The following is a 27,197-nucleotide window of genomic DNA, read 5'->3' as shown; positions in this document are numbered from 1 at the left end:
TTTAATTTTGACTTAATTTTTATTTTATTTCAGCAATACATAGTCACAAGTTAGACAGTTAAATAGTTATTAAAAGGAAAAGAGAAATCCCCACCCTATCTTCCCATACCCAACTTCTCTCCAAAGGCAATCCTATCAATCATTTTTACTGTTTATTCTGGGCTTTAGCTTCTATTGTTAAATAACATTTTTATACAGGTAGTTATCATTCTTTAGCTTTAGTTATCATGCATTTTCTGTGATAAAAAGTAGGGACATAGATTTCTTATACCCCTCCCTCCACATACACAACCTCCCTCCTTCATTTCCTGAAAAAAATTATATCACAGTATTTTGCTATTTATATTCTCCATGTAAATATTGTTCATAGCTGAAACATGTAGAGTACTATGGTTTTATTTCCATTCTTGAACATCAGTTTCTTTCCCCTTAGTATTTAATAATTGCCTTGTCTTTTAACTTGCTTATTTTCCTGTGTATTGTTACCAGTTCATTCCACACTATCCAAGAAAGACATAAATCTCTCCAACACATGTAAATCAATCAGTTTCTTGTTTTTCTGCTGTACACCAACGTCCTAGGAATTTTCTTCATCTTTATCCTGTGTTGGAGTTTCTGCTTTCTAGATGTCATGTTTTCCTTTATCTTGGTTTACTCTTTTATTTTGGAGAAGCAAACTCTCCTGTAGCTTTCTGTTAAAAGATGCGAAGGTGTTGAAAATGTTGAGACCTTTCATACTGAAAATGTTTCTATCTACCCTCTAATTTCCTGTTGCTTTTTCACGTTCTGGCCCTTTTCTCCGATGTGTAGTAGTCATTGACTGCTATCCTCTAGGAGGGTCCTCCAGGCATCTGTCTTGACAAGGAGTGAGTCTGTTAGCATTCTGGCAGCTGAGTGACCAAAGAACTCTGAGGCTCCTGTTCACTATGAGGTCATTCCCTCAGTCTTTTCCTAGTTTCAGAACACCACCTCCTTCCCACCCTCCACTCTATATTGAGGCTGACAATTCCAAAGAGAGAAACTTCAGCCTTCAGTCTTTTAATGAGAGGGAGAAGGGGTAGGTACTTGATGAGGGAAGAAAACTCTCACTTAAGACGTTCAAGTAATGTCCCTGGAGGGTTGCCAGGGGAACGGTGGGTGAAGCACCCAGCCAACCCCTCTGTACAGATGTTTTTAAAATTCTTGTGGAGCTGTATGAACTTGAACAAAATTCTTAATTTCTCTGGGCTTTAGTTCCTTCATCTGTCAAATGAAAATACAGGGCTTTGGTGTGAGGGTTAAGTGGGATTAATGGATGAGTAGTGCCTTGCACAGGCTTCTCTGGTGGCTCAGCTGGTAAAGAATCCACCTGCAGTGTGGGAGATCTGGGTTCAGTCCCTGGGTTGGGAAGATCCCCTGGAGAAGGGCATGGCAACCCACTCCAGTATTCTTGGTGGAGAATCCCCAAGGACAGCAGAGCCTGGTGAGCCACAGTTCACGGTGTCACAAAGAGTCGGACATGACCGAGTGACTAAGCACAGCACAGCAGAGTGCCTTGCACAGTCTGCCCAGCACAGAGAGGGCACTCGACTGTTGGCAGTACAGTGGTCATGGTGGTAGCAGTAGGTAGTTGACTTGGTTTTGCTTCAGTGGGCAGACAGGACCCCGCCTCCCACAAACCAGTGCTTTTCTACACTCTCTCAGAAGAAAGCCACCCTTCTCATGTTCTGTCAAAATGTTCATCAAATTTCATAGAATTTCAGGGGTACCACAATCTTTGCAACTTGCTTTCCAGCTCACCCTCTCTCTGAGTGCCCAACCAAACCCTTAGCACCATCTCCTCTATTCTGGAGGTTTATCCCATCCAAATGGATTAACTTGTAGGATGAGAACTGCAGTAAACAGCCCGAACCCAAATCTCAAGAGTAAAATTGACCTCCTTCTTTCCTATTCTGCACATAATCCCTCCACCCTGAGGGCATCCTTCTCCTGATCTTCCTGTCTTTCCTAAGCCCCTGACAAGAGGAAGGCATAGCTTTTGCCTTTGGATTTTCATTTTGCACTGGAAATCCTCTTCTAGTGCTAAATGAAATTCTTTTTCCCCTTTCTCTCTTGTCCCAGGGCTTCTCTGTGTTTTTCCCCCTCAGTTCTTGTTGGGGACCTTGACTCTGCTTTGTTAGAGGGCAGATTTCCTCTTCACAATCTTTCCCCTGAATTCTAAGGATGCTTTTCTTATCTGTTCTGGGGCCTCCAATAGCTTTTTTAATTGGCTGTATCTCAGGAGAATGAGATGGTTATCATCACTGACTCAGTGGATATGAATTTGAGCAAACTCTGGGAGGCGGTGAAGGACAGGGAAGCCTGGCATGCTGCAGTCCACGGGGTCGCAAAGCATTGGACACATAGTGACTGAACAAGAATAACAACAGGAGCTCGAAGAAGGACGAGGAACAAGAGAAGCTGGAAATGCTGGGGTTGTCTTAAAACTAAGCATTTAGAATGCCTAGTGGGCCAGAGATCTGACTGATACAGAATTTGATGAGAAGCAGCAGCCACTGTGCTCAGCATGTTCTCCCAGTCTGACATTTCTGGTTGCAAGACTCTAAAGAGGATTTTTTCTGCTGTACTCCTTATTTAGGCTCAAACACTGAAGATACACCTAATGAAAAATCTGAAGTAGGTCTTATAATAAAATCACGGTCAATTAAATCTTGGGAATCGACCTTTGTTGGGAATGGTGTAAATACATGGTCTTTTGGATGAAGGTGGACACAAGACATAGGAAGAGCCTCGCCCAAGAACCCCTTACACTCTTGTTTCATTTTTCAGCCACACACAGAAAGGAAAGCTGCACTTTGGTTCCTGTGGATGATCTTTCCTGAGTGCAAACTTTAGTCTGTCCTTAAAGTTCTCCCCAGCAAAGTAATAAAGCAAAGGGTTGAAGCAGCTGTTGGCTGCCGCCATAGCCAGTGTGATGGCCACAGCTTTATGCAGCAGGTCTCTGCATGTATCCGCCTCCCACTGGAGCAGGTGGAGGGTTCTCAGTACATGATAGGGCAAGAAACACAGGAGAAAGATGACCAAGGCAATGATGATGGTGGTCAGTGCCTTCCTGTGAGAAAGCCGCAGCCCTGATTCTGGGACCTCCGCCTTCAGCAGAGCTCGAATGATCAGCAGGTAGCAGATGCTGAGCGTGCAGAAGGGCAGCAGAAAGCCCACCACCAAGGCAATGTAGTTCATGGTCTTCAGTTTAGGAGCTTTATTACGATTCAGCTCCAAGCACAATGTGACATTGCCCTTCAGCTCAGAGCCATTTTTCAGAAGCGTTGTTGAGGAAGCCATGATAAAGACCCATATGATGCCACAAACAATCCAGGCATTCTTGATGCTGGTGGCATGAAGGAGCCGGAAGGGGTGAACGGTGGCCAGGAAACGCACCACACTCAGCACAGTCAGGAAATAAATGCTGCTGTACATGTTGACATACATAGAGTAAGACATAATCCTGCAAGTCAGGTCCCCGAATATCCAGTTGGACCCTCTGAGGTAATAGTCCACCCTGAAGGGCAGTGTGGCTGTGAACAAGAGATCCGAAGTAGCCAGATTGAGCATGAAAATGTTCACAGATGTGGACTTCCTATAAGGTTGCAGGAAAACGTATATGGAAAAGCCATTTCCCAAGGCTCCCCAGATAAATATTACCAGGTACACGATGGGGTAAAATTCTCTCTTAAAGTTCTCAGCGGCGCAGTTCCTGTTGCTATGGTGATCGCTGAAGGTGCTGTTAGTTTCCATTTCTGAGGCGGAGATGGATGGAGATAAGGACACAAGTTTTCTTTCCATGCTGAATCAAAAAGAAACAGATACAAAAAGTTGCTTCCTGCTCATTGCTTACATTTATCCAGGTTTTAATGCAACAGAGAGAAATACTAGCTCTTCTTTGAAACTTGAATCAAAAAATATTGGCTATGTCCTACCATGTGCTTATCCTTTTACCATCTGTCTTTACTATATGTTTCATTTCATTTCATGATAAACTTCTAGAATGCAGAATAACCATTCATTTATTTGACTGAAGCTGAAGTCTCAGACTAGGGGAACTCTTGCTCAGGGTCCAGATGAAGATTATCTAAAGCTTGTCTCTGACCCTGGAGAAAGTCATCAATTACACATCTGCTGCTCTGGAAGCTGACAAAGATTCTCTTCTTGATGAAACTCTAGCCAGGCTCCTCTGAGTCCTCTTGTCAACCAGGTGTCAACCTTGGCTTACTCTGACTTGAATAACAACTAACATAAAAACACTAACATAGTTATGAACAACTCAAGACTGCATCTCAAGGATGACCATAACCTCCCCTTCTTACATAGCCTGAGAAATCTCAAGGCTGCCAGAAGAATTCAGTGTTTGTTCCAGCCAACACCTGGACATAGGGCCTCTGCCTCAAGCCTCTGTGGGAGGATAAGAGCCTAATCTCTTAAGTACCAGTTAGAAAACCCAGATACTTTCCACTTGGACCCAACCCCTCCTTCCTATTTGTAATTTTTAAAATTCCCTGACTCTACTGAGCCCCTGCTCACTCACTCCACTCTCCTTTCTCTCATTCTCTTTTTAAAACACCCAGGGACTTCCTTGGTGGTCCAATGGGTAAGAATCTTCCTTGCAGTGCAGGGAATGTGGGTTTGATTCCTGGTCAGGGAACTAAGATCCTACATGCCATGGAGCAACTGAGCTTGTGCCCTGCAACTACTGAGCATACATCCATGACTAGAGAGTCCAAGCACAGCAGTGAGAGATCCCATAGGATCCAACAAGGATCCTGTGTGTTGCAACTAAGACTCGGTACAGCCAAATAAATGAATAAGTAAGTATTTTTTTTAAAAAAATAAATAAAATAAAACATCCAGTTACTTCTGAGTTCAGTTCATGTTGGACTAGTATATTATTGAAAAAATTGCAATAGTATATTATTGAATACAATCCGTCTTACCACTCTTAGAAGTATGCAGGTTTGTTTATCTTTGACCAAGCATTGGTTTAAATGTAAATTTGCTAGGCATAGTTGTCATGCATGGTTCTTAATTTCTTCTTTTCTAGTTAAAGAGAAATTTATACTGAACACTTCTTGCCTTACCTACGTAAATACTACAGGACAGCCCATAACTACAGAGGTAGGGGCAGACTTCTAGATGTTTAGGGAAAAAACAAGTGGCTTGGGGAGACATATTTTCATTGTCTGGGTATGGCAGTCTGGGTCCCTATTTTACAGAGTTTTTTACAAGAACTAATAACCATTTTTGTTTCTGCAAAGTCCTCCATTTTTTTATCTAAATCCCAAATTACCTAACACAAGCCCAATTCCTGCAATAATTCTTTTCCAACACCCTCTTCCTGAGATATTCTGATTTCCTATGGTGTGCATTCTCCTTGATACAACAAGTCAATAAACTCAATGGTGTTCAACTACAGGGGTGTTCCTAAAGGCCTTTGACTAGAAGACACTGACTCTGAGAATTCACAGAATGATCTAAAGACTAAAAGAAGTATAGTAAAATGTTAGTTAAATTAACTTACCCAAATGGACGCTTTGTAAATGTATTTCCGATACGGCAAATATGTTTTTCAGTTCTCCTTCAGAGACTGATGTGAAGATGCAACTCAGAAAACATGGTTGGTATGTAAATGATGTAAAAGAAAAAAAAAGGCTTTTCTTTAGTTCAGCACTTCCCAAAGTATCTTCCACAAACTACGAATTCCATGAGATGTTCTGTGTAAGGAAAGGCTTCTGTGTTCAAATCAGCCTGAGAGACACAGCAAGCTTTAGTGTCCCTCTCTTGGAGATTCATAACACATGTCAAAACTCTAGGAGGTCCTATAAGAAAAAAACAATTCTGATTAATACAGGGTGTCCCTCTTTATTTATTTATTTTTTACTCTGAAAATGTTTTTGCACATTGAAACATTCTACTATTCCACAGAACTAATGTTCTATAAAATCGTCCCTGTGAAATGCTGCTGTTATTATATAATTTATCTAGAATATGATTTTGATAGATGAAGAGGATCCCTACTTAATGGGCCAGATCAACAAGCCAGGATTCAAATGTCTGGAATTAAAGAGTGACTGCAGCCATGAAATTAAAAGATGCTTACTCCTTGGAAGAAAAGTTATGACCAACCTAGATAGCATATTCAAAAGCAGAGACATTACTTTGCCAACAAAGGTCCATCTAGTCAAGGCTATGGTTTTGCCAGTGGTCATGTATGGATGTGAGAATTGGACTGTGAAGAAAGCTGAGTGCTGAAGAATTGATGCTTTTGAACTGTGGTGTTGGAGAAGACTCTTGAGAGTCCCTTGGACTGCAAGGAGATCCAACCAGTCCATTCTGAAGGAGATCAGCCCTGGGATTTCTTTGGAGGGAATGATGCTAAATCTGAAATTCCAGTACTTTGGCCACCTCATGCGAAGAGTTGACTCATTGGAAAAGACTCTGATGCTGGGAGGGATTGGGGGCAGGAGGAGAAGGGGACGACAGAGGATGAGATGGTTGGATGAAATCACTGACTCAATGGACGTGAGTCTGGGTGAACTCTGGGTGTTGGTGATGGACAGGGAGGCCTGGTGTGCTGCGATTCATGGGGTCGCAAAGAGTCGGACACAACTGAGCGACTGAACTGAACTGAACTGAGTGACTTCACTTTCACTTTCTACCTTTTATGTTAGAGTCAATGAAATTTGGAAATTTGGAAGCACTTACTATTGGGGGAATGAGCATTTCTAAGCATCCGTTACTTTGTGAAATGAGAGTTGTATTAGTTTCCTACGGCTCTTTAACAAAGTACCACAGGGAGTTCCCTGGTGGTCTAGTGGTTACAATTCAGCGCTTTCACTGCTGTGTCGCAGAGTCAATCCCCAAAACCATGCGGTGCAGTCAAAACAAACAAACAACAAATATACAAACAAAAAACACACACGGGGCTTTGCTGGTGGCTCAGCGGTAAAGAATCTGCCTATCAATGATCTTCCCTGTAGCTCAGACAGTAAAGAATCTGCCTGCAGTGCAGGAGACCTGGGTTCGATCCCTGGGTTTGGAAGATCCTCTGGAGAAGGGAATGGCAATCCAGTCCAGTATCCTTGTCATGGAGAATCCCATGGATAGAGGAGCTGGTGGGCTACAGTCCATGGGGTTGCAAAGAGTCAGACACGACTGAGCGGCTAACACTACTACTACTGCTATCAATGCAGTAGACATGGGTTCAATCCCTGCGTCAGGAAGATCCCCTGGAGAAGGATATGCCAACCCACTCCAGCATTCTTGCCTGGAAGATTCCATGGACAGAGGAGACTGGTGGGCTGCAGTCCTTGAGGCTGAAAAGAATCAAACACAGCTGAGCATGCCCACACAAGGAGGAAAGGGGTGGAGTGGGAGAAATTGGGAGACTGGGATTGATACATACACACTATCAATATGATGTACAAAATACACAACTGTTGGGAACACGGTGTGTAGCACGGGGAACTCTAACGCACTGTGATGTCCTACATGGCTTGTTATTTAGTCGCTAAGTCCTGCCTAACTCTCCTGAGACCCCATGGACTGTAGCCCACCAGGCTCCTCTGTCCATGGGATTTCCCAGGCAAGAGTACTGGAGTGGTTTGCCATTTGCTTCTCCAGGGGATCTTCCTGACCCAGGGATCAAACCCGCCTCTCCTGTATTGGCAGGTGAATTGAGCCACTTGGGAAGCCCATGTGTTCTATTACCAGTGGCCTTTTTAGAAAAGGACAGAGTCCTGTCCATATGGCCCTGACTTTGGAGCCAGAACTTGGATAGAATCTTAGGAAAAGTTTATATCAAGAAAGGATCTAAAATAATAGAAATAGACTTGAGAGCAATCAAGTCCTTAAATGTTTTGACCATAAAGACCTTAAAACTGCTTCTCCCATCTCAAGACCAACAGGATCCCTATGACTTGCAATGAGGAAGGCAGTCTGGCCCTGCACCCTGTCCTCTCCATCACTGGGGGTGGTGAGCCTGCAAGGAGAGCCACAGATGCTGTGAGAGTCCCTTCTCCCAGGCAGAGCATGGGGCCCAGAAGGTATGAGCATGGACAGGAGAGCAAAAACAGATGGTAGCAGTTGCTCCCTAGGATACTGATGGGTGTGAGGGAACCAACAAGAGCCCCTGGCAAGAGGAACTTTTTGAGCAATTGGGGAAGAAGGCAGAACTCAGGAGGGAAGGTCCATTGGCAGGCAGCGAGGCGCTTGTACTGCCAGGCCACGATGGAAAGAGAGGACTTTGGGCCTGAGAGGAGGCCTGGCCATTGCAGGCAGGCCCATCTTTGCGGGAGAACCTGAATGCTGGACAACACCTTGGGCGCAGAGATTTGAGCCAGGGATGCCAAGAGGGGGCCCTTTGCCTTTGTTGAGAAGGGGACCGAATCTCAGGAGTGAGAGAGATGCTCAGTTTTAGAATCAAGGCACCAGATCAGGAAGAGATCAACCCCGAGGGTAAGGAGAGTACCAGAGTTACCTCAAGTCCTCTGCCTCGGGTTGGGGTGTGTTCTGGGCCCCAGAGGGGCTGGAGGTCGGCGTGGGGTGGGGGGCAGGGAGCAGATGTGGCTCAAGGCCATCAAACTGCCCCAGTGGGAGGGAAAGGGCTGAGGCTACAGAAGCTGGGGCTTTGATTCGAAGAGCATCTTCATCCTTGGAAAGCTAAAGAAAGAAAAACACAAACCCCCCACCTAGAGGGTCTTCTCTGGTGGCTTAGCAGTAAAGAATCTGCCTGCAAAACAAGAAATGTGGGTTCAATCCCTGGATTGGGAAGATCCCCTAGAGGAGGAAATGGTAGCCCCGCTCTAGTATTCTTGCTTGGGAAATCCCATGGACAGAGGAGCCTGATAGGCTACAGTCCATGGGGTCGCAAAAAAGACACAATTGAGCAACTAAACAAAAACGCTTCCTAGAAGCCTCATTTAACTAAGAGTCACAGGTTAAAAGCGGGGCCAGCTAAAATCCAAAATTCCATTCAGTGCATGGCTTTCCTTTAAGAAACCTTTAAAACACTTTGTTCCTTACTGCCCATAAAAACATGCACTTGACTACACCATATATGTGGCTCTAAAAATCAGCCAGACAAATTAAGTATGTGACACGAAGCTGAGAAGAGGTAAATTCAAAGAAAATTAGGAAATAAATTGACAGCATAATTTGCACTGCTTTAGAGAGATAGGGCCGGCGCACTAAGTGCAGGCGGCGGCGGTGGCGCCAGGCACACTAAGCGTGGCCGAGAGCTACCCCGCGTCTGTGGTCAGGGGCGGCGGCCGAGAGGAGATACCCCGCATCCGAGGCCACGGATGGAGGACGGGAGGAACCACCCTGCATCCGAGGTCAAGGGCGACCGCCGAGAGGAGCAACCCCATGCCCGAGGCCAGGGTGGCGACAGGGAGGAGCAACTCCACGTCCAAGGAGTGGTGGCTGTGCGGGCTGAGGAGGGCCTAGAGGAGCCATCCCACGTTGAAGGTTAGGAAGGGCGGCGGGAGGAGATACCCCTCATCCAAGGTAAGGAGCAGCGGCTGTGCTTTGCTGGAGCAGCCGTGAAGAGATACCCCACGCCCAAGGTAAGAGAAACCCAAGTAAAATGGTAGGTGTTGTAAGAGGGCATCAGAGGGCAGACACACTGAAACCATACTCACAGAAAACTAGTCAATCTAATCACACTAGGACCACAGCCTTGTCTAACTCAATGAAACTAAGCCATGACTGCAGGGCAACCCAGGGTGGGCGGGTCATGGTGGAGAGGTCTGACAGAATGTGGTCCACTGGAGAAGGGAATGGCAAACCACTTCAGTATTCTTGCCTTGAGAACCCCATGAACAGTATGAAAAGGCAAAATGATAGGATACTGAAAGAGGAACTCCCCAGGTCGGTAGGTGCCCAATATGCTACTGGAGATCAGTGGAGAAGTAACTCCAGAAAGAATGAAGGGATGGAGCCAAAGCAAAAACCATACCCAGCTGTGGATGTGACTGGTGATAGAAGCAAGGTCCAATGCTGTAAAGAGCAATATTGCATAGGAACCTGGAATGTCAGGTCCATGAATCAAGGCAAATTGGAAGTGGTCAAACAAGAGATGGCAAGGGTGAACGTCGACATTCTAGGAATCAGCGAACTAAAATGGATTGGAATGGGTGAATTTAACTCAGATGACCATTATATCTACTACTGTGGGCAGGAATCCCTCAGAAGAAATGGAGTAGCCATCATGGTCAACAAAAGAGTCCAAAATGCAGTACTTGGATGCAATCTCAAAAACGACAGAATGATCTCTGTTCCTCTCCAAGGCAAACCATTCAATATCACAGTAATCCAAGTCTATGCCCCAACCAGTAACGCTGAAGAAGCTGAAGTTGAACGGTTCTATGAAGACCTACAAGACTTTTTAGAACTAACACCCCCAAAAGATGTCCTTTTCATTATAGGGGACTGGAATGCAAAAGTAGGAAGTCAAGAAACACCTAGAGTAACAGGCAAATTTGGCCTTGGAATACGGAATGAAGCAGGGCAAAGACTAATAGAGTTTTGCCAAGAAAACGCACTGGTCATAGCAAACACCCTCTTCCAACAACACAAAAGAAGACTTTACACGTGGACATCACCAGATGGTCAACACTGAAATCAGATTGATTATATTCTCTGCAGCCAAAGATGGAGAAGCTCTATACAGTCAACAAAAACAAGACCAGGAGCTGACTGAGGCTCAGATCATGAACTCCTTATTGCCAAATTCAGACTTAAATTGAAGAAAGTAGGGAAAACCACTAGCCCATTCAGGTATGACCTAAATCAAATCCCTTATGATTATACAGTGGAAGTGAGAAATAGATTTAAGGGCCTAGATCTGATAGATAGAGTGCCTGATGAACTATGGAATGAGGTTCGTGACATTGTACAGGAGACAGGGATCAAGACCATCCCCATGGAAAAGAAATGCAAAAAAGCAAAATGGCTGTCTGGGGAAGCCTTACAAATAGCTGTGAAAAGAAGAGAAGTGAAAAGCCAAGGAAAAAAGGAAAGATATAAGCATCTGAATGCAGAGTTCCAAAGAATAGCAAGAAGAGATAAGAAAGCCTTCTTCAGTGATCAATGCAAAGAAATAGAGGAAAAGAACAGAATGGGAATTACTAGAGATCTCCTCAAGAAAATTAGAGATACCAAGGGAACATTTCATGCAAAGATGGGCTCGATAAAGGACAGAAATGGTATGGACCTAACAGAAGCAGAAGATATTAAGAACAGGTGGCAAGAATACACAGAAGAACTGTACAAAAAAGATCTTCATGACCCGGATAATCACGATGGTGTGATCACTCATCTAGAGCCAGACATCCTGGAATGTGAAGTCAAGTGGGCCTTAGAAAGCATCACTACGAATGAAGCTAGTGGAGGTGATGGAATTCCGGTGGAGCTATTTCAAATCCTGAAAGATGATGCTGGGAAAGTGCTGCACTCAATATGCCAGCAAATTTGGAAAACTCAGCAGTGGCCACAGGACTGGAAAAGGTCAGTTTTCGTTCCAATCCCAAAGAAAGGCAATGCCAAAGAAGGCTCAAACTACCACACAATGTCACTCATCTCACACGCTAGCAAAGTAATGCTCAAAATTCTCCAAGCCAGACTTCAGCAATACGTGAACCATGAACTTCCTGATGTTCAAGCTGGTTTTAGAAAAGGCAGAGGAACCAGAGGTCGTATTGCCAACATCCGTTGGATCATGGAAAAAGCAAGAGAGTTCCAGAAAAACATCTATTTCTGCTTTATTGACTATGCCAAAGCCTTTGACTGTGTGGATCACAAGAAACTGTGGAAAATTCTGAAAGAGTTGGGAATACCAGACCACCTGACCTGCCTCTTGAGAAATCTGTATGCAGGTCAGGAAGCAACAGTTAGAACTGGACATGGAACAACAGACTGATTCCAAATAGGAAAAGGAGTACATCGAGGCTGTATATTGTCACCCTGCTTATTTAACTTCTATGCAGAGTACATTATAAGAAACGCTGGACTGGAAGAAACATAAGCTGAAATCAAGATTGCCGGGAGAAATATCAATAACCTCCGATATGCAGATGACACCACCCTTATGGCAGAAAGTGAAGAGGAACTCAAAAGCTTCTTGATGAAAGTGAAAGTGGAGAGTGAAAAAGTTGGCTTAAAGCTCAACATTCAGAAAACGAAGATCATGGCATCCAGTCCCATCACTTCATGGGAAATAGATGGGGAAACAGTGGAAACAGTGTCAGACTTTATTTTTTGGGGCTCCAAAATCACTGCAGATGGTGACTGCAGCCAGGAAATTAAAAGATGCTTACTCCTTGGAAGGAAAATTATGACCAACCTAGATAGCATATTGAAAAGCAGAGACATTACTTTGCCAACTAAGGTCCATCTAGTCAAGCCTATGGTTTTTCCAGTAGTCATGTATGGATGTGAGAGCTGGACTATACAGAAAGCTGAGTGCCGAAGAATTGATGCTTTTGAACTGTGGTGTTGGAGAAGACTCTTGAGGGTCCCTTGGACTGCAAGGAGATCCAACCAGTCCATTCTGAAGGAGATCAACCCTGGGATTTCTTTGGAAGGAATGATGCTAAAGCTGAAACTCCAGTAGTTTGGCCACCTCATGCAAAGAGTTGACTCATTGGAAAAGACTGTGATGCTGGGAGGGATTGAGGGCAGGAGGAGAAGGGGACGACAGAGGATGAGATGGCTGGATGGCATCACTGACTCGATGGACGCGAGTATGAGTGAACTCCAGGAGTTGGTGATGGACAGGGAGGCCTGGCATGCTGCTATTCATGGGGTCGCAAAGAGTCGGACACGACTGAGCGACTGAACAGAACTGAACTGAACTGAGAGAGATAGGAGAGGCTTCCCAGGTGGTGCTAGTGGTAAATAATCTGCCTGCCAATGCAGGAGATGTAAGAGATGTGGGTTTGATCTCTGGGTTGGGAAGATCCCCTGGAGGAGAGCTTGGCTTCCACTCCAGTATGGTTGCCTGGAGAATCCCATGGACAAAGGAACCTGGGCTGTATGGGCTCTCGTTCATAGGGTCACACAGAGTTGGACACAACTGAAGTGACTTAACATGAGTGCACGCAGAGAGAGGAGGGCTTGAGTATGCGCATAGCTTCCTGGACTGAAAGGGGCCTCAGAGCAAAGAAAGGATTGAGTCTTTGTCTCCTGCAGCTTTAATGGTACTAAAATGACAAAGAAGAAAGAGTGCAAAGCAGCAGCAGATGGAGATTCCGTGTTGCAGTTATGAAGAAAACTAAACATGCTGCATGTGCGCTGATGAGGACAAAGAGCTTACCTGGATGATTAACACGTCTTTATGGTCACTGCAACGGAGAAGGCACTGGCACCCCACTCCAGGACTCTTGCCTGGAAAATCTCATGGATGGAGGAGCCTGGTGGGCTGCAGTCCATGGGGTCCCTAAGTCAGGCACGACTAGGTAACTTCACTTTCACTTTTCACTTTCATGCATTGGAGAAGGAAATGGCAACCCACTCCAGTGTTCTTGCCTGGAGAATCCCAGGAACAGAGCCTGGTGGGCTGCCGTCTATGGAGTCGCACAGAGTTGGACACGACAGAAGCCACTTAGCAGCATGGTCACTGCAAAGCTGCAACTCTTCAAAACCTCACAGAAGTTTATTTTTATTTATACTTAGAAAAAAAATCTTTTATTTCTTTTTTTCTTTATTGGCCAACCTGCACCTCACAGCTTGCAGGATCTTAGTTCCCTGACCAGGGATCTGCAGTGGAAGTTTGGAGTCTTACCACTGGTTTGACAGGGAGGTCCCCATCCCAGAATCTTTTGCTGCTTTGCCAGGAGCTTGACAGACCCGTCACACATCCTGTCCGCACTCTCAGCACTGACCAGGACGGGGAGCCCACAGGTGTGCTTACCTTTGTGTCTCAGGTATGAGCCTGTGACCTGGCTGCCGACCCCAAAGACTGAGGCCCTAGGGCACAGTGACACAGTCCGAGAAACTGCACACATTCTAGTCCAGCTGAGGCATCAAAGGGAGGGCCAGGTGGGCAGAGGGTGAGAAGGGTGACTTACCTCCACACGGAGGCATTTGGGTTTTACCTTGAGGGCAATGGGAGCCCTTGAATGGTGGAAAGTGGATTTGCATTTTACAGGTGTGATGGAGGACAAGCCTAGGTCCCCAGAGACTCCCAGGGATGCTCTTGCAATTGTCCAGGAAAGCCGGTGTGTGTTTGTGTGTGTGTGTGTGTGCATGCGTGTGCAAACATATTTGAATGAGATTGAAAATATAAGGAAATAAGAGTTGACTGGAGTTGGGAATGGATTCATTATGGGAGGTTGGGAGGTCAGGAAAAGTTGGGGTAGGGGATTATTTTGTGAGAGAATGGTGTCTTATGTTAATAAAAAGAACATGAAAGGAACAAGAGTAAGTTGCTATTTGGGAAGGGGCATGTAAAATGAGTTCAGCTGAGCATTTTGAATTTGAAGCATTTATGAAACACACAGAAGTGTCCGATCGCAGTCTAGAGCCGGGGAGGAGGAGACAGGCAAGCCTGTTGGGTTTAGGGGCCACCAGCACTTGGTAATTGAAGCCAGAAGAGTAGACAAGCTCCTGCAGGGGTGTGACAGCAGAGATGGAAGAGGATCAGGGACAGAACTTTGGGGAACATCAACAATTAAGGAACAGGAAGAGAGAATGGAAACTTGGAAAGACAACCGAGAAAGTGATTGTATGATAAGAGATTAATCAGAAATGCCACTTTGGGGCAGCCCTGGTGGTCTAGTGGCTAAGACTTCATACTGCCAATGCAGGGGACCTGGGTTCAGTGCTTGGTCAGGGAACTAGATCTCGCATGCCACAACGTCTTAAGACCTAGTGGAGCACCACCCTCCCCCAAAACTCAGAGAACTTAGAGAAAAGAGAGAGAACGCAGCTTCAGGGAGGCCAAGACGCTTTAAGGAGTTTAAGGAGGAAGGAGTGGTCATGGGGGATAAAAAGCATTGCAAGATTTCACAGTAAGCTTATCAGTGCTCCTGGGGGAGAGCAGGTGTGGTGGCTTGGGAGCCCAAGGCCAGAGAGCTGATAAAGGAGCAGGGGTTAAATAAGTGGCCACTCTGAGAGGTGAGAATGTCTCAGTCAGCTTCAGTGAAGTGTTTGTTGCTGGAGGAAGTCAGGGAGGAAAGACACATTCTTTTCTCTGCAGACACCCTCTTAACTCTCAGCCCATCTCCAGATGGGCTTCCATCTCTTCTTCTGTTCATTCTCGTCCTATCTCCTCAATCTTCATACACCTGAACCAAGCTAGAGTAGAATGGACACTGAACCTGAAATTTGACTTCCAGCTTCCCCAATTTCTAGCTGTTAAGAACTTGCACCACTGGTCACAGTTTATACCTGCATTTTTATAAATGAGAGTCAGCTAACGGAGCCATGCCACAAGGCTACAGATGGTGGAAAACCACAGAAGTCTGGGTCCTGCTCTGTCAGTTTCTAGATACATGTGGCCTTGGCTAACACATCACTTAGCTTATTTGGGGAAGTGTATCTATGAAATGAGTATAATGCTCTCCACTGACTCTAACTGAAAAGAGCTCCAAGAGAAGCAAATGCAGGTACAGCACTTTGAAAACCACGAAGCTGGCATTATCGCTATTATTTTGCTGCTCCTCAATGCCAGGAAGCTGGGGACTGGGTTTGTACTTCTTCAGGTATGTACCCGTGCTGCTCACTGTGCTACTTTTTTTTTTTTTTCCTGGCCATGACTGCAGCGTGTGAGATGTTAGTTTCACAATCAGGAATCAAACCTGTGGCCCTTGCATTGGAGGCATGGAGTCCTGAACACTGGACTGTCTACTCTGTTCTCTTTTATCTCCACCTTTTCCCCTCTTCTCTATCTCCCTCCTCCCCAATCTTCAAGGTACCCAATTCTGTGTGTGTGTGCTTAGTCACTCAGTCATGTCCAACTCTCTGCCACCCCATGGATTGTAGCCTGCCAGGCTCCTCTGTCCATGGGGACTCTCCAGGCAAGAGTACTGGAATGAGTTTCCTTGCCCTTCTCCAGGGGATCTTCCCAACCCAGGGATCGAACTCAGGCCTCCTGCATTGCAGGCAGATTCTTTACTGACTGAGCCACCAGGGAAGGCCAACTCTAGTCAAACCAAATCTTCAACACCTGCATCACCTTTTGCACATTGCCTTATCCAACTGACGCTTTCACAGGTCTCTCTCATCACTCCTGAAGCTCTTGTAATGTCCTTGTTAAAGTTCGCAGAAATGTCGGTGTAAGGAGCTGCCACTTACAAGCTTGGGAATCTTGCACAATTTATCTTCTCCGAGTTTCAGTTTCCTCATCTGTAAGTGGCATGATGACTTTAAAGTGTTTCACACTTTAAAGGTGAGCACTCAATGACATCAACTACCATGATTAAATCTCAAAGTGTGGGCAGAGACCCATGATAAAGAGATGAAAAGGATCTCAGAGCATTAGTAAAAATATGAAAGGCTGAAAGTGAAAGTGAAGTCACTCAATCATGTCCGACTCTTTGCGACCCCATGGACGGTAGCCTACCAGGCTCCATCCATGGGATTTTCCAGGCAAGAATACTGGAGTGGGCTGCCATTTCTTTCTCCAGGGGATCTTCCCAACCCAGGGATCGAACATGGGTCTCCTGCATTCCAGACAGACACTTTACCGTCTGAGCCACCAGGGAAGCCCCATGAAAGGCTGAGAGGTGATTTAGTGATAAAGATGGTGAAAGGATGACAGGGGTTCCCCTCTACAGCAGGCAAGCAGTACTAGAGCAGCAGGTGAGAGCTAAAACTTTGGTTTGAAACCGAGTTCTTTCACTCACCAACTTTGTGATGTTGGACCTTATCTCACTGAGCCTCAGTGAAGAGGAACTAAAAAGCCTCTTGATGAAAGTGAAAGAGGAGAGTGAAAAAGTTGGCTTAAAGCTCAACATTCAGAAAACTAAGATCATGGCATCTGGTCCCATCACTTCAGGGGAAATAGATGGGGAAACAGTGTCAGACTTTATTTTGGGGGGCTCCAAAATCACTGCAGATGGTGATTGCAGTCATGAAATTAAAAGACGCTTACTCCTTGGGAGAAAAGTTATGACCAACCTAGACAGCATATTAAAAAGCAGAGACATTACTTTGCCACCAAGTGTCCGTCTAGTCAAGGCTATGGTTTTTCCAGTAGTGATGGATGGATGTGAGAGTTGGACTATAAAGAAAGCTGAGTGCTGAAGAATTGATGCTATTGAACTGTGGTGTTGGAGAAGACTCTTGAGAATCCCTTGGACTGCAAGGAGATCCAACCTGTGCATCCTAAAGGAAGTCAGTCCTGGGTGTTCATTGGAAGGACTGATGTTGAAGCTGAAACTCCAATACTTTGACCACCTGATGCATAGAACTGACTGATCTGAAAAGACTCTGATGCTCGGAAAGATTGAAGGCAGGAGGGAAGGGGATGACAGAGGATGAGATGGTTGGATGGCATCACTGACTCAATGGACATGAGTTTGAGTAAACTCCGGGAGTTGGTGATGGACAGGGAGGCCTGGCCTGCTGCAGTCCATGGGGTCGCAAAGATCTGGACATGACTGAGGGACTGAATTGAACTGAACTGAGACCAGATTAGAGGAATGTAGGCTCTGGACACACGCTAATCTTATCAGCACTCCCACCCTTGAATCATTTGCTATAAAACTTCTCATCAAATCCTTCTGGGCTGGGATACACTGTTTTGAGGGCAGGAGCCCATTGTGCCCCCTTTGCCTGGCAAAGCAATAAAGCTATTCTTTTCTGCTTCACCCCAAACTTTGTCTCCAAGATTCTCTGAGCTTTCAGCATCATTTCACCAATACTGTAGTCGATAGCCTTTCCCTTCTCCAGGGTAGCCTCCCAACTCAGGAATCTAAACCAGGTCCCCTGCATTGAGGGTAGATTCTTTACTGTCTGAGAGACCAGGGAAGAATTAAAGAATTAAAATTGTTAGTAGCTCAGTCATGTCCAACTCTTTGCAAACCCATGGACTGTAGCCCACCAGGCTCCTCTGTCCAAGGAATTCTCCAGGCAAGAATACTGGAGTGGGTAACAATTTCCTTCTCCAGGGGGTCTTCCTGACTCAGGGATCAAACCTGGGTCTCCTGCATTTGCAAGCAGATTCTTTACTGTCTGAGCCACCTGGAAAGCCCTTCTGCATCATTAGCTGTTATTACTGCAAAAGTTCACAGACTTAGCTCCCTGAAGTTGTGCAAAGAGGACTCGACCTTCTGGATTGAAACGTTTTACAGCCTCAAAATCCCAGAGGCCCCAGAGTGGTAGCTAATATACCCTCCAAAATAGAGAAGTATCAGTGAGTGCCTTGTTCTTGAAATCCAACCCTGCTAGCTCAGCCCTCAGTTATAACAGGCTCCAAATGTCCAGGTGAAAACGTATAGCTTGAGACCCTTCTTTAGCCTCCCAGAAACAGTCTTGCATTAATACTTTTAGAGTTTTTCAAGGGCTAACATGAATTAGAAGCTTACAGATCAAAACAGAAATACAAACGAACAGATCTGAGATTACCATATCTTTTGAATGAGGAACTGAGCTGGTCTCTGGGCTTCTACAAAAAACAGGGGGCAGATGAGTGAACCACTCAGAGCCTTGTTCTATGGAGTCAGCATCTTGGAGTGTTCTGGCGCTCTGATCCTCCACCCCGTCTGTCCCATAGTGCCAATCCCTCCCATCCTTTCCCGTACCACCAGCCTAATGGTCCTTTGTCTGCCAAATGCCATTTTCCTCCCACACTTCACAGCTATGATGTCAGCCTGTCAGTGAAAGAGTGCTGTCGGATCTGCTGTAAACCAGTAGGTGTTAAATAGCATTTAGGGCTTGGGAAGTTCCCACAGGAGCAAATTCTCCAGTCTGTTTAACAGATCTGGGGCCCAGTGGGACCCCTCAACCAGAGTCCTGGGCCTGATAGGATGACCTTGAAGCTTCCCCTCCAGGGCCCGACTTTCATTGTCTCCTATCTGTCCTCTGCCTAGGAGTTCATGTGTGGAAGTACAAAGCTCGTAAGGCCCAACCTCTCCTCCCAGATCCCAACCAAACTGTACCAGACTTGCTCCAGGGCTCAGCAGACAGAAAAGTCAGAGTGCCCTTCATGAAATTTCCAGAAGTTCCTGGGGAGCTTGAAGACCCAAGGAGCAGTCTTTGGATCTGGTCTCTTTGTCATCAGGGGAAGAGTGGAGTGAGTTTTTGCAGCAAGGGTGGGAGTCCTTGTAGCGGAGGGCTCCTGTGGGAGACTGAATGCCCTGAGTAGTTTCCTGCTTATAATTGCCTCCTCTCACTGGCTTCTTTTATAAGGAAGCTGCCTGGCCTGCCTTCATCTCTCCGCAGGTTTCTCTGGAACCCCACAGGATTCAGCAAACAGGAAGGGGGAAAGTGTTAGTCACTCAGTTGTGTTTCTGACTCTTTGCAACACTATGGACTATATAGCCCGCCAGGCTCCTCTGTCAGTGGAATTCTCCAGGCAAGAATAACGGAGTGGGGAGGATCCAGGGGATCCTGCTGATCTAAGGATGGAAGCCCTGGAGCCACCAGAACCTTCCTTGCCTGGACTCAGCCTCAGGCTGCTTGAAATACTGTGTGTCAGGCCCCATGGGGGTGGGGTGCACATGCGGTGCACAGCAGCTGTGGCCTGCTGCCACCAAAAGGAGAACTTGACTCAGATGCAGAGTGTGTGGTCAATGACATTCACCACCGCAAGACTCAGGAAGAAGAACCTCGAGAAGAAGCATGGTGCCCGGCCACCATCAGGGCAAAGACCAGCACAGATACATGAAAGGTGACAATTTGGAGAGCACTGGCATTGCCAAAATGTCAGCTCCTTTGAGTCTCAGCTTCTTGCTGATGGGTTAGCAATAGCTGCCTTTTCTCTCTCTTTTGCCGACCAGTTGTCCCCCCTCTGTTCACTTGATCGGTCAGTTTGCAATTCTCTTCCGAAATTCCACTCTCGAGAATTTCCCTGTGCCCAAAGGTGCCCATGGGTTATGGACATATATGGGGAGAACTACGCCTTAATACTGCAGTCTCTGCACAATTTTGTTATTTGGTGTGCTATTTGGAGGAGAAAAATGCTTCCAGAGAACAGTTTATTCCAGGGGATTGAACCCTAGGGGAGGGTTAACACCCAAGCCAGTGAGGGGCCTTTCTGCCTCTGAGAGCGAGATGCATGGCTCACATCAGTGGACTGATTCAATGGACACGAACTTGGGCAAACTCCGGGAAAGAGTGAGGGACAGGGAGGTCTGGTGTGAGTTGCAAAGTGTTGGATACGACTGAGTGACTGAACAACAGCCGCAACAAAGCTGATTATGGATTTAATTTCATAAAGAATCTGAGCATTTAAAAAAATTGTTTTCTAATGCACTTCATCAGTCTGTGAAGATTGGAAGTATCTGTTATTAACCCAATTTCTGATCCAAGAAATATCAAGAAACATCCAAGAAACATCACAGACTCATTCTGCAGCTGAGCCTCTGATTTCCAAGTCTTCTGATTCCAAAGACAGAAAACCAGCAAGTGTGATCTCAGAGGCCATTGCCCTACTCACCTCAGTAATTTCACAGGGGTCGTGTCAGCATCAGGACTCTCGCTGGCCACAATCCAAGTGACTACGAGACACAACTCAGGGGCTCCCCGAAAGCCCACTTACTCAAATGAAAACTCCCTCTTTGTCTTTCCCCTTCCACCCTAGCATTTCACCTTCCATTATTAAATTCGCTTCTTGGAGCAAAGGAATTATTGACCAAGGTAGGCAGTTAAGCATCATATGATTCCTGGCAGGATACAGTGGCGGGATGAAGGCATAGAAAAATTTGGGGAGTAAATCCCAACAGGATCCAAACCCTAGCTCTAGCTCTTAGAGGTGGCCTGAGCATTTTCAGCAAGTACTCAGCCTTTCGGCATCATTGAGAGGACCAGGGAGACAACACCATGAAAGACCCCCCCACAGCTGCATGGAGCCTGCACATCACACACTTTCAAGGCATCAGCAGCCTGTGCAAGCCTGGCTACTGCCAGGGGGAAAATAGTATGCCAGGCACAGGAGACCTGTAAAGAATGGTAAAAAAAAAAAAAAAAAAAACTGTAAGGCAGTGGTCTCCAGGCTTTTCTGCACCAGGGATGGGTTTCATGGAAGATAATTTTCCTGTGGATCGGGGTGGGGGATGATGGTTTGGGGATGATTCAAGCATATCACATTACCTGTGCACTTTATGTCTATTATTATTGTTACATCAGCTCCACCTCAGATCATCAGGCATTAGATCCTGGAGGTTAGGAGGTTAGGGTTACCCTTGCTATAAAGGAAAGTAAGAAAGCTGTAAAGGATAAGAAGAAAATGTTTCCCTAGGTCTCAAAAAAAAATTGAAAATCAGGAGAATTGTCCAGGAAGGTGTCCTAACCAGCTGCCAGTAGCCTGGGGGACAGTGGACATGGGTGACCTAAAAGGGAGGGTCAAAGGACAAAGCCCACCACCGGCTCCCCCCACCCCTCAGCCCACAACCCCAGATCGTCCTGCCACCCAATGTCTTCTTCAAGGAAGGCCTGCCCTTGCTACCCAAGCTTCCCACCAGCCCCTCTTTCCACCCAGGGGCCCTCTCAAGGCCACCCACGACAGGCTGTCATCTCTCAACCGCTGTCCTCAGAAAAATCCACTCCAGCCTCATAACTTAGTTCAATGCTCTGAACACACCAGACTCTGTCTTACCTACTTAGTCTGAACTCCAGTTCCTTACCTGGCCCTTTATTTGCATATGTGTGTGTGCTCAGTCGTGTCTGACTCTTTGCAACCCTATGGACTGTATGAAGCCCACCAGACTCCTCTGTCCATGGAATTTTCCAGGCAAGAATACTGGAGTGGGCTGCCATTTCCTACTCCAGGCTCTTTCTTACCAGCCTCAAGTTTCTTCCCAGAATCACTTTTAGAAAGAGCATTCTCTGAGCCCTCTGGGTCTTGGCTGTTCCAGTGCTTCCTGTCTTCACACCACCCACAGGGTAGCCACTAGCTCCTGCTTATCCCTATGCCTCAGAGAGTTCACTCAACGAAGCAAGAACACCTCACTTGTCACTGCTGTATCCTGGGCCCTGGCATAGCTCGTGGCCATAAATGTGCACAAAGAAATAACCAGTGAGCGAGCAAAGGAAGCTATGATTCACCCACTCCCTGCTCATTTTGTGTTTCACGATAGATATCTTCCAGGGAAGAAAAATTCTCAATGGTCTTTTACAACAGAATTGAAGAACTGACTCACTGGAAAAGACCCAGATGCTGAGAAAGACTGAGGCAAAAGGAGAAGAGGGCCACAGAGGATGAGATGGTTGGATGGCATCACTGACTCAATGGACATGAGTTTGAGCAAACTCTGGGAGATAGTGAAGGACAGGGAAGCCTGGTGTGCTGCAGTCCATGGGGTTGCAAAGAGTCGGACACGACTGAGCAAATGAACTGAACTGAACTGATGTCCAGGCATTTTTCCTCACAAACTTTTTGTCTCTGAAGTTCAAATCTAAGATCTGGGGACAGGAATGCATGTGAGTGCTTAGCCCCTCAGTTGTGTGTCTCACTCTTTGCGACCCTTTGGACTGTAGCCCGCCAGGCTCCTCCATCCATGGGGTTTTTTAAGGCAAGAATACTGGAGTGGGTTGCCATGGATCTTGCTCATCCAGGGATCAAGCACATGTCTTCTGTGTCTCCTGCATTGCAGATGGATTCTTTACCTGCTGAGCCATCGGGGACAGGAATATATCAGGTCAATGGTCTATAAGAGGAAGGTTGCAAAACACACCCAGACATCATAGGAGGTGACTCTTTTTATTTCTGAGGGTTGCAAATAGTCTTTCTGACTCTGGGCCAATAACTTCCACTGCAACTAACAAAAGGAGTCCCTTTCAAATCTCTCAGAATTTGCAAGAGAACAAAGTTCTACTTGAGGTAAGATTCAAAATAAAAAGAAACAAACTTATTTCAAAGAATCTGTGATGCCTTCGAGCATTTTGTAGATGATTGTGTTTCCTGTACTAGAGGAACAAACAAGATAAAACTATAATCCCACAGGAAGGCACTTGGGGAATGGTGTTTTGTTTTTTCCATGATAAACATATTCTTGTTTTCATAACATGCAATAGAAATAATAACCATGGATTGGACCCTTTTTGACTCTCCCAGCTTGATGAACATCCGGAGCAAATAGATTCCCCTTCCTACCCCTTCTTCCTCTCTCTTCCTTTCGCTGCTCCCCCCTGACTTATCCACCTATCCTCCCTTCTTCTTGTTCTTCCTCAGATCTGCTTGCTTCTTTAAAACCTCTTTTTGAAACACTGAAGATGTAAAAAGCTTCTGCACTAACACTGGCTCTTCCTGAGGATGCTCCAACTTTAAGATTCTCTGGTTCCAGGTTGCTGTTCCAGCTTCCATTACTTTCTCTGTCCAAGGGGTCAGCCCTTACTGCCACCAATCCAGAGAAATTTTCCTTTAAAGATTGTCCAAGACTATACCACTTTCTCCATGGGTCAATTCACATAAAGAGGTTAATAGGTTCCACAGAGATAAAAAGAAGCTGTTAACTAAAGTTTACATTCATTGATGAATTAATGTATTTACACCTGCCCGTTTATTCTTAGGGCTTCCCAAGTGACTCAGTGATAATTTGCCTGCCAATGCAGGAGACATAGGTTCGATCCCTGGGTTGGGAAGATCCTCTGGAGCAGGAAATGGCAACTCACTCACTCCAGTATTCTTGCCTGGGAAATCCACTGAACAGAGGAGCCATGTGGGCTACAGTTCATGGCATCACAAAAGAGTCGGACACGACTTAGCAATAAACAGTATTTATTCTTAATGGAGTCCGTGTACTAGGCTGTCTGCAGAGACTCCATCTTCAGTCGTTCTTCATCCAGCAAAAGGAATGAGACTCACACATAAGTAATTCCAACACAGAGAAGTAGTGGGCAGTTCTGTGAGAACACCATAGATACAGTGCTGTGGGTTCTGTTGTGGATTTGATAAGGCTGTACAGAAAAGCTGATAAACCCAGGGCAATTCTTGACTTTCTCAACATTGCCCAGTTTGGCTGCTGTATAAACCAGAGCTCATTGGGTCATTGCACTATCCCTTGTTAGGCTTCTACCTTCCAGATTTAGCCTTGGGGGATTAGCATGCCTCAGATGTCTGGTGAGAAAGACAGACTAGGAAAGCAGGAGTCTCTGAGTCTGGAGCACACATGAGATACTCAAATGCCCAAGGTGATCCCGACATATAGCAATGTTGTTGTTCAGTCACTAATCATGTCCAACTCTTTGCAACCCCATGGACTGCAGCACGCCAGGCTTCCCTTCCTTCACTATCTCCCAGAGTTTGCTCAAACTCATGTCCATTGAGTCAGTGATGCCATCCAACCATCTCATCCTCTGTGGCCCTCTTCTCCTTTTGCCTTCAGTCTTTCTTATCATCAGGGTCTTTTCTAATGCAATGCTGCTAAGTCGCTTCAGTCGTGTCTGACTCTGTGCGACCCCAGAGACGGCAGCCCACCAGGCTCCCCCATCCCTGGGATTCTCCAGGCAAGAACACTGGAGTGGGTTGCCATTTCCTTCTCCGATGCATGAAAGTGAAAAGTGAAAGTGAAGTCGCTCAGTCGTGTCTGACCCTCAGCGACCCCATGGACTGCAGCCCACCAGGCTCCTCCATCCATGGGATTTTCCAGGCAAGAGTACTGGAGTGGGGTGCCATTGCCTTCTCCGTCCAGTGCAATGAGTACACCACAAAAAATACATCACTTTCTTTCCCAATGAGTGATGTGTACATGATGCAGGGTACCCTTCATGACCTCAGGTCAGGGAGGAAAGATGGTATAACGAATGAAAACATGTGTTTGAGTTAGAGGGGATCTAGGTTTGAGCCTCAGCTCTGCCTCTTGGTCACTCTTATTCCTGTGCTTCAAGACCTTCATCCGCAGAGGGAAGACTGGGCATTGATGAGGAAAACTGATACAATTAACTCAATGTCTGACACTTGGTAAGTTTCCAGGTAATGCTAGCTAACAATAATAAGAACATGCTAGCTAACAATAACAGGAATTATTTGTGACAAGTATGAACAAAACTCATCAAGAATAAAAGAAAGGCTTCTTTATGGCCAAGTAAAATGAGTTGGTACCATTGTATCTGGAGAAGAGCCAACCAGAAAGATAAGAACAATTCCATTCAATTTACTTCACATCTTTATTACACAAGCAATGAATGTGGTTAAAAAAAGGTAACATAATACCAGCTGAAATAAACTTAAATGATAAGATTTACCACCAACCAGACACATACAAATGTTTGTGCCTTTACTTCCTTTCACTTTTCTTCAAATATACATATTTTCAAACAAAAATGAGTCCATATTTTAATGCTATTTTGTAACCTTGCTTTTTTCTTCTTGCTAAATCATGATCATTGTCATGTAAATAACTATTACATGTCAATGTCATGTAAAGAGCTAGAAGAATATTCAATTATATAGACATAACAAAATTTGAACAAATTTTTTCTACAATAACCATTACTCAAGATGTGTGTGCCCTGAACTGAACCAGATTGGGCCAGTTCTGGTTCGACCCTAGGAAAGATCCTGTGTCCTGTTGGCCTCACTTTCTTATTTTAAAGTAAGAGTTACACACTCCAGCAGTCATGTGAATCAAATGAATGACTGTATGTGAAGGAATTTTGTAAACAGTGAAGGCAGTATTGAAAGGGAGACTTAGACAGCTTGCTTGATAGTGTATCCCCTTTCCCTTAAAATGTATAGCTTTCAGGTATGGGTCAGAGAGAGAAATACTACAAATGACCTAGTTTGGTTGTTATTACGCTTCTCATCCGTTAGAGCCACCTGAGAAATTTTTAAAAGTTAAAACAACAGCAACAACAACAGATGAGTGGCTCCTCACCAAAGTTAATTTTCAATTATTCTAAAGATAAGTTTCTAATCTCCCCAGAATCAAGTGATTCTGATGGAATGTACAGCCAGAGTTGAGAACCACTGGCTGAGGTCCCCAAAGGGTCACAAGCAGATTATAAGCACACGGTCTCATACACATCTTCCCTCTCACTGTGCCTCTCAGTAAAACTGAGAGCTGAAATCTACATCCTCAAGTTTAACCTCCTCTCCTCAAAAAACAAGACTCTGAAAGGAAAAAAAATATATCTTATGTTATCAAATGACCCACTCTATGAAAAAAGGAAAATTGCTATATGACCCTATATAGGGGAATGCTTGGGCAAAGTACAGAAAATTTCCTCCATGTAATACTATGTAGCAATTTTAAATTATGATTGTAAAGCATTTACAGCAATGTGGGGAAATGTCTGCTGTAACGGAAAAAAGGAATATAAACGTATCTGTTGTGTACAAGCATGACTACGAAAATTAACTAAAATCATAGGTAGACACACATAATAAATGGAAAGAAATAACCCCCCAAACATCAATAGCAGCTATCTCAGTGGTGGTTTTTGCTTCCTTCTACTTTTTTTGTACTTTTCCAATATTTTTTAAAGTACCATGTAGTAGAAAAAAGTTTATAGTAGAACAAAATTAACTTACTTTTAAAAATTATTCTTCTTCCTATGAAGCATAGCAAAGCACAATTTTTAACAACAAGTTAACAGGACAAAGATAAAAATGCTCACCTGAGTTTGCTTTCTTTCAGCTGCCTTGGCTCTGTCTCCCCTGTCTCTGCTGTCTTCCTCCTCCAAGTAATTCAGTTTGCTTGTTTAAAAAAAAAAGCAAAACAGCAAATTGTATTTTATGAAGGGTATCAGCCAATGGCAAGAGAAGAAGGAACTCCGGTCAGACAGCCATTTGTGCTGTAAGGAACTTTGGTGTCAGAGCTGGTGCTGGCTTCCTTCTCAAGATAAAGAGTGTAAAATTTCTACTTAGGGACCACAACTAAAGGAAGAAATCTGTATTAGCTCCTCCCCTCTCATTGTTTTTATTGGCATCTTTCACAACAAATCAAGGGGACGTGATGGGCTGGAGTCAGGAGTTTTAAGTGGCTTTAGTTCTCCTACATGTTTTTTGTTTCTATGACGACACTAAAATCAACACCACCTTATTAGTATAGCACTTCAAAGCT

At 45.2% G+C, this 27,197-nt stretch overlaps 1 protein-coding gene across 2 annotated transcripts; it reads right to left on the bottom strand.

Moving 5' to 3' along the window:
* Window positions 1-27,197, bottom strand: CYSLTR2 (cysteinyl leukotriene receptor 2). 2 transcript variants are annotated; one of them, XM_040266932.1, is made up of 4 exons: window positions 26,752-26,975; window positions 5,552-5,849; window positions 2,789-3,823; window positions 623-692 (listed from the first exon to the last, which is right to left on the bottom strand). In XM_040266932.1, the coding sequence occupies exons 3-4, from the start codon at window positions 3,820-3,822 to the stop codon at window positions 623-625; spliced, it is 1,104 nt and encodes a 367-aa protein (XP_040122866.1). In that variant the 5' UTR covers window position 3,823; window positions 5,552-5,849; window positions 26,752-26,975. The 2 variants fall into 2 exon arrangements, with proteins under 2 accessions (XP_040122865.1, XP_040122866.1); XM_040266931.1 differs by having other exon boundaries at window positions 1-3,823; window positions 26,752-27,197.

This window comes from Oryx dammah, unplaced genomic scaffold, assembly GCF_014754425.2.
Source record: "Oryx dammah isolate SB20612 unplaced genomic scaffold, SCBI_Odam_1.1 HiC_scaffold_24, whole genome shotgun sequence".
Lineage (NCBI taxonomy): Eukaryota > Metazoa > Chordata > Mammalia > Artiodactyla > Bovidae > Oryx > Oryx dammah.
This window is presented reverse-complemented; position numbering and strand designations above follow the sequence as displayed.